The sequence below is a fragment of the Elephas maximus genome, chromosome 21 (assembly GCF_024166365.1).
Source record: "Elephas maximus indicus isolate mEleMax1 chromosome 21, mEleMax1 primary haplotype, whole genome shotgun sequence".
Classification (NCBI taxonomy): domain Eukaryota; kingdom Metazoa; phylum Chordata; class Mammalia; order Proboscidea; family Elephantidae; genus Elephas; species Elephas maximus.
The window spans coordinates 23,748,590-23,762,671 of record NC_064839.1 but is presented as its reverse complement, the minus strand read 5'-3'; the positions used below and the strand labels follow the sequence as shown (position 1 = coordinate 23,762,671).

Sequence of the window (14,082 nt, the reverse complement as noted above, 5' to 3'; positions counted from 1 at the left end):
AGCATTTGCTATGATGTAAATACTCTTACCGTGGCAGACTTCAAGCTATCCAAGGTGATAGCAACCACACTGCAAATTTTGTGAAAATGTAACAACAGGGTTTCATCGGCTGGCCCCTGCACATCACAGAATGTACCTTTTCCCAGCCTCCACTGCAGCTAACCTAAACCTAGGGGTAGCCATATGCCCCAGTTCAAGCCAATGAGATGAAAGGATAAGCTTGCTAGGATATTTTGGAGACAGTTTCTGCTTTTTTGGTAAAGGACAAAAAAGAGCCTGGCATGGGCTTTTAGCTTTCTCCCCTTCTTTTTGCCTTTGATGCAAATGTGATGTCTGGAGCTGCAGCAGCCATCTTGTGAACCTCAAGTAAGTAGAGGTGCTCAGGATGGCTGAGTACAAAGAAAGAAAGAAAGGTCTCTGGTGGTACTGCAGACCAACTGAGTTAAGGCCAACACTTTCCACTGATCCAGCTACTCAAGCCACTGAATCTCAAGTTTTCTGTCACTCACAGCTGAAAGAATTCTTAACTGAAACACCCAAAGAGTTAACAAAAACCACCAGGTTACAATAACAATAGTGTAGCTATGAGTCAGAATCGACTTGAGGGCACACAACAACATACTTATTGAATATTTACTGTGTGCCAAGCACTGTCCTAATCTCCACAACTCAACAACCCTATGAGGCAGGTACCCATTGCTGTCGAGTCAGTTCTGACTCACAGTGATCCTAGAGGACAGAGCAGAACTGTCCGATAGGATCTCCAAGGCTGTAATCTTTATGGAAGTAAACTGCCACATCTTTCTCCTGTGGAGTGGCTGGTGTATTCGAACTGCTGACTTTTCAGTTAATAGTTAAGTGCTTTAACTACTGTGCTACTGGGGTTCATGAGGCAGGTACTTTTATTATGTCCATTTTACAGATGAAGAAACCAAGGTACTTTGAAAGGGAAGGAACTTGCCCAAGGCCACTCCAATAAGAAGTGGTGGAGCAGTGGTTTGAATCCACAGTCAGGCTCCACACCACACTCTCAGCATTTCTCAAGACTGCCTCCCAGCGTAGCCCAGGGCAACTTTCCAAGGATAGCCATCATGGAACAACAGAGTAGTGGTTAGAAATCCTGGCTTCACCACTTACTAGCTATGTGACATTCACTGTATCACTTCTGAGCTTAGTTTGCTTAGCTATAAAATGGGAACAATAACGGTATCCACCTCATAGGTTTGTGATGAAGATTAAATGGAGGGAGAATAATAGTACTTATCATAGCATTACTATATGAAGTAAAAAGCTTAGCACAGTGCCCAACACATGGCCAACATTGAATAAATGCTAGCTGTTAATATTACTTTTTTTGGGGGGTGTACCAAATTACTTTATTTGAAGGAATGGTACAAATGAAAGAACCTAACTGTATGTTTTAGTACAATTTATAGAAAAGGTAAACCCAACATGCATGCGCTGCCTTGGTGACCACAGAAGTCACCCCTGCAGCTACAGGGAAGCCAGCTAAAGCTTAGCTCTCTCCACCACTGTCTCTCCCAGGGTGCGCTTGTGAAAGAGATATTTTGCCAGGCCAGATTCGGGGGCCCCCTTCTTGCGCAAGTTGGTTACATAGTCACCCAATTCTTTGATGGATTTCACCTGCTCAATTAGGTGATAAGTCTCAATGAAATCACACAAATCGGGGTCCTTCTTGTCAGTGGGGAGTTTCTATAGTTCCAGTAGTGAGCAATTCATGCTTTTTTCAAAGTGTAACGCATATTCCATTGCATCAGCCCACTCTCTCACTCATCACAGTCTGGTTTCTTGATATCCTGAAGGAAGATTCGGCCACCTTGTTGGTTCTGGAGCTTCATCAGTTTCTCAGCATGTTACCTCTCCTCGTGAGACTGGTCATTGGCAAAATTCTTCAAAACCACGTAACTGCAATAGAAGTAGTTAAGACATGGACAGGTAGACGTAGGAGATGTAGACCTCCAGGTTGATGTGGGGGTTGATGGGGGCCTCCGAGTCCTGGGGTAGCTCTGGTGTGCCTGCGAGGGGGGTGCAGTCGACACGGCAGAGGTTGACGAGAGGTGGTGGAAGGGGTCTTGGGGCGTCTGACAGCCGAGGGCTGACTGAGAGTGGCTGGTTGAGGGGAGGCTGGCGAGGGTCAGGCTCTGTTCAAGCACTGTTGAAGCAGGATACCACGGCAACTCTGTGAAGAAGGTCTGTTGCTATTACTTTTATAATAAAAAACTGAACCACCGTAACAAGCATAGGAGCAAAGCCTATGCTGAACAACAATGGATGGAAATGGACACTGTAGAAACATGACCTGAGATTTTACTTTGTGCTGGCTGGAAATTCTCATCTCATTTTTCTACAATGAAATAGGCATTCCTTGTTTGAACAGAACCCCTTACCAGCACATTTTCTACTTCTAGACTAACTCTAAGTGTTCCCAGTAACACTGAGATGAGGGTTGTGTTACAAGACGGCCACCTTTCTGGAACAGAACTAACCATATGGAAGCTGAAGATCCCAGTCTTTTAAAGAACAGAGCCCTGAGCCTGTGAATTCCAGTAACCTCGTTGGGGAGAATAAACAAGAGGATGGAAGGGGAACAGCACTAAAGCATTTTTGCTAGGCATGGTTGTTTGAGCTAAATCCGTACACAAACAGCCTTGAGAAATACTTCCCAGTACTAAAAACCTAATTTTTTAAATTATCCATTCAAAAAGTAGTTGGTTTTCAGCCTTCGAATTTCCATTTAAATGAATTTTGCCGAATGTTCTTGTTTTTGAAAGTACTTCTCCTTCATTTGCCCTTAGCCAGGCCTCTGTATCACCACACACAAAGACGACTATTCATCAGCAGGATGTGTACACGCACATTCCAGAGCAGGGACCAGGCCAGTGCTCAACTGGAATTCCAAAGCCAGGGACTGCTTGAGGGCTTGGGAAGTGGGTGCCAGCACACTGTGTGCGAATAATGTTCCAAATTCCTCAGACCTCTGGGCTTTTCTGCCCTCCAGCTGACTGAGTCACAGCAGAGAGTGACAGGAGCAGGGAAACAGGGACCAGAAAGGCAGGGAGGGTGGAAGAGTAGGGTCAGAGAGGACAAGTAGGGGTTCACCAGGAGGCTGGAGATATGTGGAGAAACAGCAGCCTCTGGCAGCAGACCTAAGATATTCTTGGAGTAGATGGTATCCCCAAAACAGCCATCTTAAGAGAACATTCCAGAACAGGTAGGACGTGGTTGGAGAGTGGCGGGGAGTGAACTGCAATGCTTTTATTAAGCACCTACTATTGTGCAAAGCACCTCCAGGGGTGAATAAAAACTCTTCCCAAGGAGTTCACATTCTAGTGAGAGAAAAAGGAATATAACTAACATTCCTAAAAGAAAACATGACGGCAGCACAGAAGGAAGAAAGTTTAATGCCCAAGTGGAATGTTTTGGTTTTACGCATGCCAAATGGAACAAAGTGATTCATTTACAGTAGCTGGCTATAAAATCTGTACCTAGAAGGTCAGCACACTAGGATAAAACGCCAACTGGGGACCAGAAGACCCAGGTTCTAAATGCAACCCAACCAACGACTATGTGACCTTGTGTAATGACATCTACTTTCTCTGGACTCTCATTCCTCATGGATAAAATGAGAAGAATATTTGGGCCATTCTTACGATGGAGCATATTATAGTCACTAAAAACCAACAGAGACCGACTTGTACTAACCTAGAAAAAGCTCCAAAATACATTCAGCTTAAAAAAAAAAAAAGTTAAATTCCAGAACCTAACATACAAAATTAAAAAAAAAAAAATATATATATATATATATATATGTACATATATAGTTAAGCCATTGATGGAATAAATTCATAAGATGTACATATACAGATGGCTGAGCACATAAATACCTGAGAGGGAACTGGAGGGATGTGTGCACTGCTGACAGACGCTACCTCTGGATGGGGGGCAGAGGACAGTGGCTGAGTTTTCACACGCGGATATACACACCTCTATACCTCTACCACCTGAATACTATGTAAGAGAAGGTGTTCATGTACGATACGTCATGACAATGAAATCAAGGGCCTGAGGAGTTTGTTTTTTAACTTTTGTAAAACAGCAGCAGAGCACTTTCTATACCTGAAATCCTGCTCTAACTCTAATATGTGAAACAGGTCCATGCAGAGCAGTCACCTTCTCAACCCCCTGGAAAGGGCCAGGGGCCAAAACTACAGTTTGAAATATCCAGTCTGGGATTTTCAAACTATCTTGCCAGTCTATATTTTACTGTATTTCACTGACTCTAACATACTACCTACTGTAAGATATAATGTTATTTTATTTACCATGAGGAAAGAAAAAAGCTGTCAATTAAACTATGACACACCACTGAATTTAAGACATATCCTGATTTCAGAGATGTTAAAATGTGGGAAAAATGTATGACTGGGTGTGGTGAAATGAGTTCCTTTATGTGGCCTTTTTCCTTGATTCTTTGGAAACACGGCTTGAGAGATTTTTCCCCTAAGCCCTGAGGAGTTATCTGTGCCCTAGTTTTCTGCCCCAGAAGGTTTGTTTCTTTTGTTCAAACTGACTGACATTTCCTGGGTAAACTATAAACAAGGATGGTTTGATACTTTTTGCCTGGCCCTGGGCTGTAGCCTGCCCTGTGGTTAGAATGTGCCTTGTAGAGATTGGTCAATAGACTATGCAAATGAAGTGATTATGGACTATGCAAATGAAGTGTCTATAGCCTACTATGCAAATGAAGTGTCTATGGCCTACTGAGAGGGGATTGGTCAGCTCATGGTCCTGGTGAGATGGCCAGGCCTTGAAATTGGCAAGGAGTTATACATATAAGAAGCTAATACCACAAAGGTTTTTGAGACAGGAAAAAGCAGAAGGAAGAGAGAAGAAACAGAGAGAGAGGAGACAAGGAATCGCCTAAAAGAGCTGTAACAGAGGTCAAGGATTGTAACAGTAAAGACAGTGACAGGCCCGGAAGGGGCCCAACAGCAAAGTCAATGGCAACAGGCCCAGAAGGGGCCTTGTGTCAGTCAGTGGTAACAGATGGCAGGGCCAAGAGGAGCCTGTTCTGAGGGGGCCGAGAAGAGGACTGTCCTCAGGGGGCCGATCCTGAGTTGTACCCTGCTCCTTAATAAATCACTTAACTGTAAGTATGGTCTTTGAGTTCTGTATGGCCATTGCAACACATTATCGAACCCAATAAAGAAGCAGATAGAGTGCCATGGGAGGGACGGCCGGTGTCAGAACTGATAAAAAAAGGTTGGAAAGTGAAGGTATGTCTGACCTCCACCTCACAGGGATCAGCCTTAGGCTGATTTTGATTCATATTATCCCCCCATGAAATTAGACAGGTTTCCATGCTACTACTACTCCTACCATTTTACAGTGAGAATTGATGAAATATGGCATTAAGTCAGTAGTTACCAAAATTAGAGACTTTGTTCAACATACACTACTCCAGACCACAGCATGGAATGTTACTACCATTTTCTGTTCAGCTTCTCTAATGAGCCTGTTGCTTGGTAGGCCAAGTCATCTTCCAGATAATTCATCAAGGGACTACCCGCTGACTATGTCTAATACTAACACAAGGAGCTCTGGTGGCACAATGGTTAAGCATTCGGCTGCTAACGGAAAGGTTGATAGTTTAAACCCACCCAGAGACTCCACAGGAGAAAGATCTGACAATCTGCTCCTGTAAAGATTACAGCTAAGAAAATCTACGGAGCAGTTCTACCCTGTCCTATAAGGTCACTATGAGTAGGAATTGACTCAATGGCACCTAACAACAACAATAACAACACAGCCACTAGACTACATTGAGGGATAGATAAATTGACCTCTACATAGGGTTTTAAAAGATGGCTAAAATATATCAAATATTCCCAACACTGCTTAAATTCCACTCACTGTCAAGCAAGAAGCATAGAACTGGGGGACCGGGGGTGCTCTTGTTCACACTGGTCAGATGCAAGAACTGGGGCACAAGAATTATTAGGCAGGAATCTTTTTCTTGCTTCAAAGCACATCGTTTTTATTCAGACCACAATTTGAGAAGTTATTAACAATCTTTAAATTGCCCAACTTCCTTTTTAAACATTATACCTCTTTCTTCAATGATATCCTAAGGAAATTAATTTCCCAAATTGACTATATGCTGTTGAAGCATCACTTCCTTTATTAAAACTTGCCAGGAACAGATATTACCAATGTCCCTGTGTTCTTCTGTTATAGGAAGGCTTGAGGGAAAACTGTTTCAGGAGCCACCATATCCTAGTCCATTTCTGCTTAAATTAAAAAAAAAAAAAAAAAAAGCCTTGAGCTGCTCTTTATAATAAATTATCCAAATTTAAACATTTTCCTTCAAATGTAAGATCAGCTCAAAATGATCTGAGGCCTCCTTTCTAACTACGTAATGACTCTTTGGATTCCAACAGCTTTATTCCTGGTACTAAGGTGCTCAGGAAAGAATATTTTAGATATCACGTCATACTTCTTTAATTTTTCTCCTATTTATGCCCAAAGGTATTTTTTTCATTACTAGCAACAACTTATAAACAAAGGGCAACACTTAAAAAGGGACAGATCCATCTTAAAATGATTAATGTCAACTTAATAATTTGTAGCCTACCAAATACTAACAAGCACCACAAATAACTGTTAGGATGTACCAAGTATGCGCTCTATGCCAGGCACTGGGCTAGGCGCTTTACATACGTTATCTGTATTCTTTATGACAGCTCTGCAAGAGAGGCATTTTACAATGAAGAAACCCAGCCTAGAAACCCAGGCCTGCTGAATTCGAAAGCCTGTCTTCTGGCCTTCACACTGGGTGATCTCCTATAAAAAGGGTGGAGAAAGTACCTATCCAAGTAGAGATAATATATCATCTTTCTATCATTAGGAAAACAGCCTATAAAAACACATTTCCATAGACCCATCAGAATAGCTAAATTAAAAAAACGCAGAAAATGCCAAGTGCAGTGAAGAGATGGAATCTTCACATACTGCTGGTAGGAGAGTACACTGATACAACCATTCTGGAAAGCCATTTGGCAGTGTCTACTGAAGCTGAACATACACATGCATGTCCTATATAGGGACAGGTCACCCAACAAGCAAGGTACACACAGGTTTACTTGTGATTACTTACTAATCTGTAGTGTACAATTTCACCTCAGTTGTGTACTACAAATTAGTAAGTAATCACAAGTAAGCCGGTGCGTACCTTGCTTAGTGTAAGCTGGTTCATACCATGCTTACTGGTTAATTCACCCCTATGACCCAGCAATTCTCCTCTTTGATGCACCCAACGGAGATGAAAACATACATTCACCAAAAGACATGGACAAGAATGTTCACAACAGTACTATTTATAAAAGTCAAGAACTGGTAACTACCCAAATGTCCGTCAATACTAGAATGGATAAATAGACTGCAGTTATTCACATAATAGAATACTGTTTGGCCATGAGAATTAATGACCTACAACTACAAGTAATGATATGTAAGATGTTAAGCAAAAGATGCCAGAAACAAGAGTAGATATTATATGGCTCCATTTACATAAAGTTCAAAACCAGGTGAAGTTACTCTATGATATCAGAAGTCAGGATAGTGGTTGTCCTGTTGGTGAGGTGGGTAGTAAATGGAAAGGGACACAAGATGGATGGCTGGGGTGCTGGTAATGCTCTGTTTCTTCATCTGGGCGCTGGTTACACTGGTGCGTTCTGTTTGTGATAACTCATTGAGCTGTACACTTACGATCTGTACACTTCTGTATATATGGTACACTGTAGGAAAAAAGTAAAAAAAAAAAACCAAAAACAACAGACAACAAAAACTATAAGGTTCCAAGAAATGGCGACTCCCTAGATAACCCAAAGAGAACTATCTGCACCACTTGTAGAGCAAGGTTGTCCACCCTGCTGGATGTCACAATAGAAAATAGCAAGAGCATCAGTAACTCCCTTCCAAAGGGACTCCTGAGGTCAGGGAAGAAGAGTCTACTAAATAGCCCATTTTTAAGAGAAGAGCAATTGAGAAAGGATCTCTCATTAGCAACTTTTAATTAATCCCAAATCCCAGTACAGACCACAACCTATTAACACCATTTTAAAAATGAAGCTTATAAAACCATGAGCTAGTCTAGTTATTTGCCTAGCTTCACGAGGAACTGAGAAGGAAACATTAGGTTGGGTCAAAGGTTTTATACATTCGTTCTTCTTTCCCAAAGACTCTGACGTGGGTTGGGATACAATTTGACTAAGAAATGTGGGATAGAGTCCTTAGTGAGCAATTTCCTAAGACAAATAACTTTAGCATCCATTTATTTTGGGGCTAATTAAACAGAAACACTGGTTTTTAAATCAGGAGCAGGTATGCAGTTGTGGGACACATGAAGTTACCCTGCAGGCAGGAGAAGCTGGCCAGCTACCCACTCTCGACCCAGACTTTAAAGGAGCGACAGCCAGGAAGCCTACAGTCCTGGGTCTCACCAGCTTAGTCCATGTCTCCGTAAGCTTCAGTTTTTCCTTTCTCAACACAAGAAAAGAATGTGTGCTATCCATGAAACAAAACTGCTGGGAAAAAGGCTTATCAGGATACAATGTAATATTACTTGAAAACCCACCTTGAAACTGTCTAATATTAGATTATAATTTTTATAGCATTATAATTTTTAATCTTCACCTCCAAATTATCTGAAACTTTTTTTTTTTCAAACAATAGTAAGGAATGGCCGTTATGGGTCAGGTGCTTTACATTATCACTAATCTTTCCATTAAAGCCATTTCACCGGTGAAGACAGTGAAGGTCTGCAGGGTTGACTAACTGGACAAGGTCTCAAAACCAGCCAGTGCTGCAGCTAGGATCTGAACCCCAGGGCTGACTGCAGCCTCATGAGACTCAGAGCCAGAGCCACCCAGCTGAGCTGCTCCCAAATTCTTGACCCACAGAAACTGTGATATGATAAATGCTTGTTGTTATCAGCCACTAAGGTCTGGAGTAATTTGTTACATAGCAATAGATAGCGGTAACAACCAACTAGAAGGCCAGTTCAATAATCTGAGCAAGGGACGATGGTGGTTTGGACCAGGGTGCTAACAGTGGAGGTAGTGATTAGTGGGCGGATTCTTGGGCATATTTTGAGGGTAGGGCTAATTGGATTTGCCAACATTTGGGGGAGACTGCGTGTGAGATGGGCAAGAAGGGGAGGACAAAAATGAAGCCAAGGCTCTGACCTGAGCAAGTGAAAAACTGGAGTTGTCATTTATAAAGATGCGGAACTCTGTGAGAAGAGAAGGCTGCGGAAGGAGGGAAGAGGGAGGGGTGATTGCTATCATGACTCAATTCTGGACACGTTTATCTGAGAGACTGTTAGACATCCAAGTGAAGCCAAGAAGGTAACTGGATATTTGAGTGTGGGGTTCGGGGATACAGATGTTAGTCTGAGAGTCCTTAGCACACAGAATAGTATTTACAGCCACAAGCCCAGGTGAGATCAGTGGGGCAGTGATTAAGAGAGAAAAAAGAAGAGATCAGAGATGGAGCCTGGGACACTCAAACATCTAGACGTCAGAGAGTTTGAGGAAAATCCAGCAAAAGAGACTGAGCAGAAGCAGTCAGGCTAGTTGGAAGAGATTCAGGCAAATGTAGACGTCTTAGAAGCCAACTTAAGAAGGTGTTTCAAGAGGAGAGGTAGTGATCAACTGTGCCAAGACTGCCAGTAGTCAAGTAGACAAGTGTTCTCTGACCTCACATTTTTATTAGTAGTGGTGTATCTTTGGGATTCAACCTACCTCGCTTTCTTGAGTAAAGTCAAGGGCATCTTCCCCTGATGCCAGCAGCGTGTGGAGAATTCGCTGTTTCACTTGCTCCCACTCAACCAGCATTGACTCTCGATGGTACTCCTCAGCCATGCCGAAGGTCTGTCAGAGAGGAGCAGAACAATGCCTCAGGTGACAAAACAGAGAACAAGTTACCCTGTAAAGCCCAAGAGAAATGAAAAGCCCCCCAGAGCTTCCACTTCTCCATAAGCAAAAGCAATTGACTTTAAAAATTATCCTTAAAGGGTTTTTAGTGACCTCTGTTCACAATACATGGTTTCATCGATTCTAAAACAAACATCTTTTTAAAACCTTTGAAATTAGGCTGCATAGTATAACAGATAGCATGTCAGGGTTTAAATTACAGTATTTTTTTCTATGTAGTAAATAAAATAATATAAAATCAATGATATTTAAGATGTCATAAGTATCTAAGATAACAAAAGATACAAGATTCTTCAGTGATTTCCCTTTTTTAAGAAATACTAATATTTTCATAAGAGGAAGCAAGTCAGTGAAAGAAAAACAGTTTTCTGGCATTAGGTTTTCTACCAGTCTACGCCCAGTCACTTTGAAAAGTCTGGCAAACCTCACCTCTGTCTACTGTCTACTGGTGACAACTAATGCAGGCAGTTGCCAGAATAAAGGCACTCAGAAGAAAAGGAAAGGGGGGGAGGAAGAAAAGGAAGGCGGAAAGGAACAACGAACGTACCTCTGAGGAGAAAACTAAAGCACCTTACAGAGACATACTGAATCATGACCATGCAGAGCCTATTATTCTTTAATTGGTAGACCAGGTTTCCCATCAGCTTAAACCCACTTTTCAAAAAGCCGTTTCAATTTACAATCAGATTGGCATCTAATTAGGCAGCACCAAGGGAACGAGTATTAGTAATGCCTACTTTGTTTTTGGCAATGCAGATAATTTATACTGATAATATCCATATACATGAGCTTTGGGGAACTATTAGAAAAATCACATATACTCTTCCTATAAACGGGATGTTTGAGTTTAGATCAATATTTATTAAAACGTAAAAAAGACACACAAAAAATGATCAGGTTGCAAGTGTGATTTTGGTCCATCTATTAATGGATCCCTTTTCTAATATTTAAGGAGCGCTGGTGGTGCGGCAGTTAAAACAATCGACTGCCAACCGAAAAGTCAGTGGTTCAAATCCACCAGCAATTCTGTGGGAGAAAGATGTGGCAGTCTGCCTCCATAGAGATTTACAGCCTTGGAAACCTTCTGGGGTCACTATGAGTAGGAATCGACTCAACGGCAGTGGGTTTGGTTTTTCTAATACGTATCCTGAGACAGGAAAACATGACAACTGCAAACTTTAAAAGCAGTCTTATACCTGGTTTTCTTCTCACTGAGAGTCAAAATGAACCATTCCAGTCAATTAGCCAGGGATGAAAAGCAGCCAGAGAAAAATCCTTGCCTCTTGTTCACAGCGGTGAAATTGAACACACAAGCTATGCATATGAATACACAGAAGTACGTGGAACAGAAAGGTGGGATATTAGGGAAAGAGAGGTAATTTGCACAGCAGGTATCCAGAAAAGAGCGCACAAGTTAACCACAACTTCTTCTAAAACACTTTCTACTTAGCGCTCAAACCAACTGCCTCCTCAGTCTTGAACCTCTCCCACCAAAGGAAAATGGTGGGACCGAAAAACCAAAATCAAACCAAACCTGTTGCCATTGAGTCAACGCTAACTCCTAGAGACCCTACAGAACAAAGCAGAATTGCCCCATAGGGTTTCCAAGGCTGTAAATCTTTATGGAAGCAGCCTGCCACATCTTTATCATGCAGACTGGCTGATGGGTTTGAGCGGACAACCTTTCAGTTAGCAGTTGAGTGCTTAACCGCTGTGCCACCAGGGCTCCTTGGCACAAGGACCAGGGTGGTAGAAATAAGGAGGTGAGAAAGGACTGGCATACCATACAGCCTTCAGAACTTGCAACAGGAAGTAAGGCATAGACTAAGCTGTGGCACTGGCCCAAGACACTACAAAGCTGGCCACCTGATTTGTGTCACAAGAGTTTTTCATAAGGACAAGTCCTCTGGTTAATAAAGAAATGGCAGAGTCCAAAGTCAACTGAAGAGCAGACACAATACACCACCTAGAGAACTGCTGATTAGGACGGTGGGGAGACTTCCTGCATCATTTAAGGGTCAGAACAGCAATAGTGGGAATTACGGTAACAACCCCCTGTTAATTAGGTTACCCACCTGCAAGCCAAGAACTCCTGCTTTGCTATCACAAGAAGTACTCTGAAAACTGGCAGCTTTCTGGGCTCAAAGCCTCAGTCAGATATATCTGCAAAGTATGCCAGGCTACTGATTTAGGAACAGCTCCACAAGCTGAATGAACAGCACTGCGGCTCCATTCATCATCAGTGTAATAAGGAGCTTCAAATAAAAATAAATGGCCCAACATTAAAATTCTCTTCCCTTGACCATGCCACCCCTCCAGCTTATCTTAATTACATTAGAGATAATGGAACATCCAATTTGTGGTGTAATCAAGGATGATCAGCCACCCATCTGCCCTCTTCCACTCCAGCCTATTCCTTTTATATTCGTGTCTGAAAGAATGGATTAGGTACATGGAAGAATGTCAAGCAAAGGTGCTAATGAGAGAGTCAACAGAGTTACTCAACTAAGAACTAAGAGAAGAGGAGGACAGTGAGGGCCTGAGGCCAGGTGGGAGCTAGCGAGCAGCAGGGACAAGAAGGAAAGAAATCCAAGGGAGGAGAGAAAGGGGATAAACCAGATGGGTGCCAGAGGTCTAAAAATTAAAAGGAAGGCAAGTGCCTGGGAGTAGAAAGACAAACTACAGGAAATGGCAAGGCAGTGGAGAAACAATTAGAAATTAAATCTGAATCTTTCAAGTTACTGTTACATGTGGAAAATATTTCTCTTTGAACACAGTTAAGAAAGGAAGGTGGGGAGAGGCTGGGTGACTGAACAAAGAACAGGTGGGAAGCACTTAAACCCCATTTTCATAAAGGGGAGAGAGCAATATGCTTTGCCTTCACACCCGCTTATTACTGAGCTGTTGCTGGCTTTTAGAAACTCTGCATATGTTCTGATAATGTTGTTCTGTTTTCTGCTAGGATGCACCAAATGGGAAAAGATAGGCCACATTCGAGGGCTGGTAGCTTGTTTGCCTGTTTTCTTGGCATTTCAGCAGGACACTGGCAAGTTATTCAAATGTGAAATCATGACCAAAATGCCAAGAAGCCATCACCTTTTGTTTGTAAATGGCTCTTGCTCAACACCAGGCGCCCTGTCCAGCCAGGTCAAAGGTCTTCGCCCAGGCCGGCTCCCCACACCAGAATGTCCCTCTCACAGGCACATATGCCCACATTTTGCACCGGGGTATGTCACTTAAATGTTTTGGCTGGCTGCACAGCTTCAGTATGGCACAATGTTCAGAGACTGCCAATTGCAGAAACACATTCCGCAGGGTAAACGGATTAATAAGGCTTGGTGGCATTCGACAATCCTAATTTAATTTCGCTGGTCCTTTTCGGCAGGAGAGTCCATGGTGGGGAGTAAGTAACTCAAAGCAGCTACCCAAATAACTCTTTTTTCTTTTATATTTTCAAGTCTGAATTCAGTGAATTTCTATATTTCTAGGAAAAAGTACTGTTGCCAAAAATATAATTAATGGAAATTTTGGGGAGTTCGACTCTGATAATTAAACATATCAGTCATTTAAATAATTCCAATGGAACGTTTCCTTTTAAGTTAGAGCTGGCAAGCCCCGTGCCACCCTACCTCACGTCAGCACTATGGAGACATTTTCACCTTCTCAAGATAGTTTAATAAAGCACATTGAGAGGAAGTTTTTCTACTTTATTATTTTTTAAACCACACAAATAATACATAAGACATTTTCACTTGATATAAGGGTTCTGTAAACAGCAAAACCAAGGTCCGGCTTCAACGCTACTACTACGCTTTGGAGAGACAGCCACAGCTGGCACACTGGTCTGGACCCTTCCAGCCTCCCTCCTGGAGAAAGCTGCATTTCCAAACCAGCTCCACCTGATTGCTAACCCTTCTCCTCCCTCCCCCAAATCTTCAGAGGCTTGAAAATTTCTTTGTAAGGGGATGTTCTGAAAAGGTTTTGATCTTCTGATCCTTGTCAGAGACAGACGAAGGTAACTCACGTGTTAGTAAACTATCTTTGAAAGCATCCTGAGGGAACGCCT

General features: G+C 42.3%; 1 protein-coding gene across 1 annotated transcript in view; it reads right to left on the bottom strand.

Annotated features, from left to right (window-relative positions):
• NUP93 (nucleoporin 93) overlaps positions 1-14,082 on the bottom strand; it is a 114,640-nt gene that overhangs the window by 23,736 nt on the left and 76,822 nt on the right. The window contains exon 5 of the mRNA XM_049864619.1: positions 9,825-9,953. Within this exon, the coding sequence (XP_049720576.1) occupies positions 9,825-9,953 (129 nt within the window). The remainder of the gene's footprint in view (positions 1-9,824; positions 9,954-14,082) is intronic.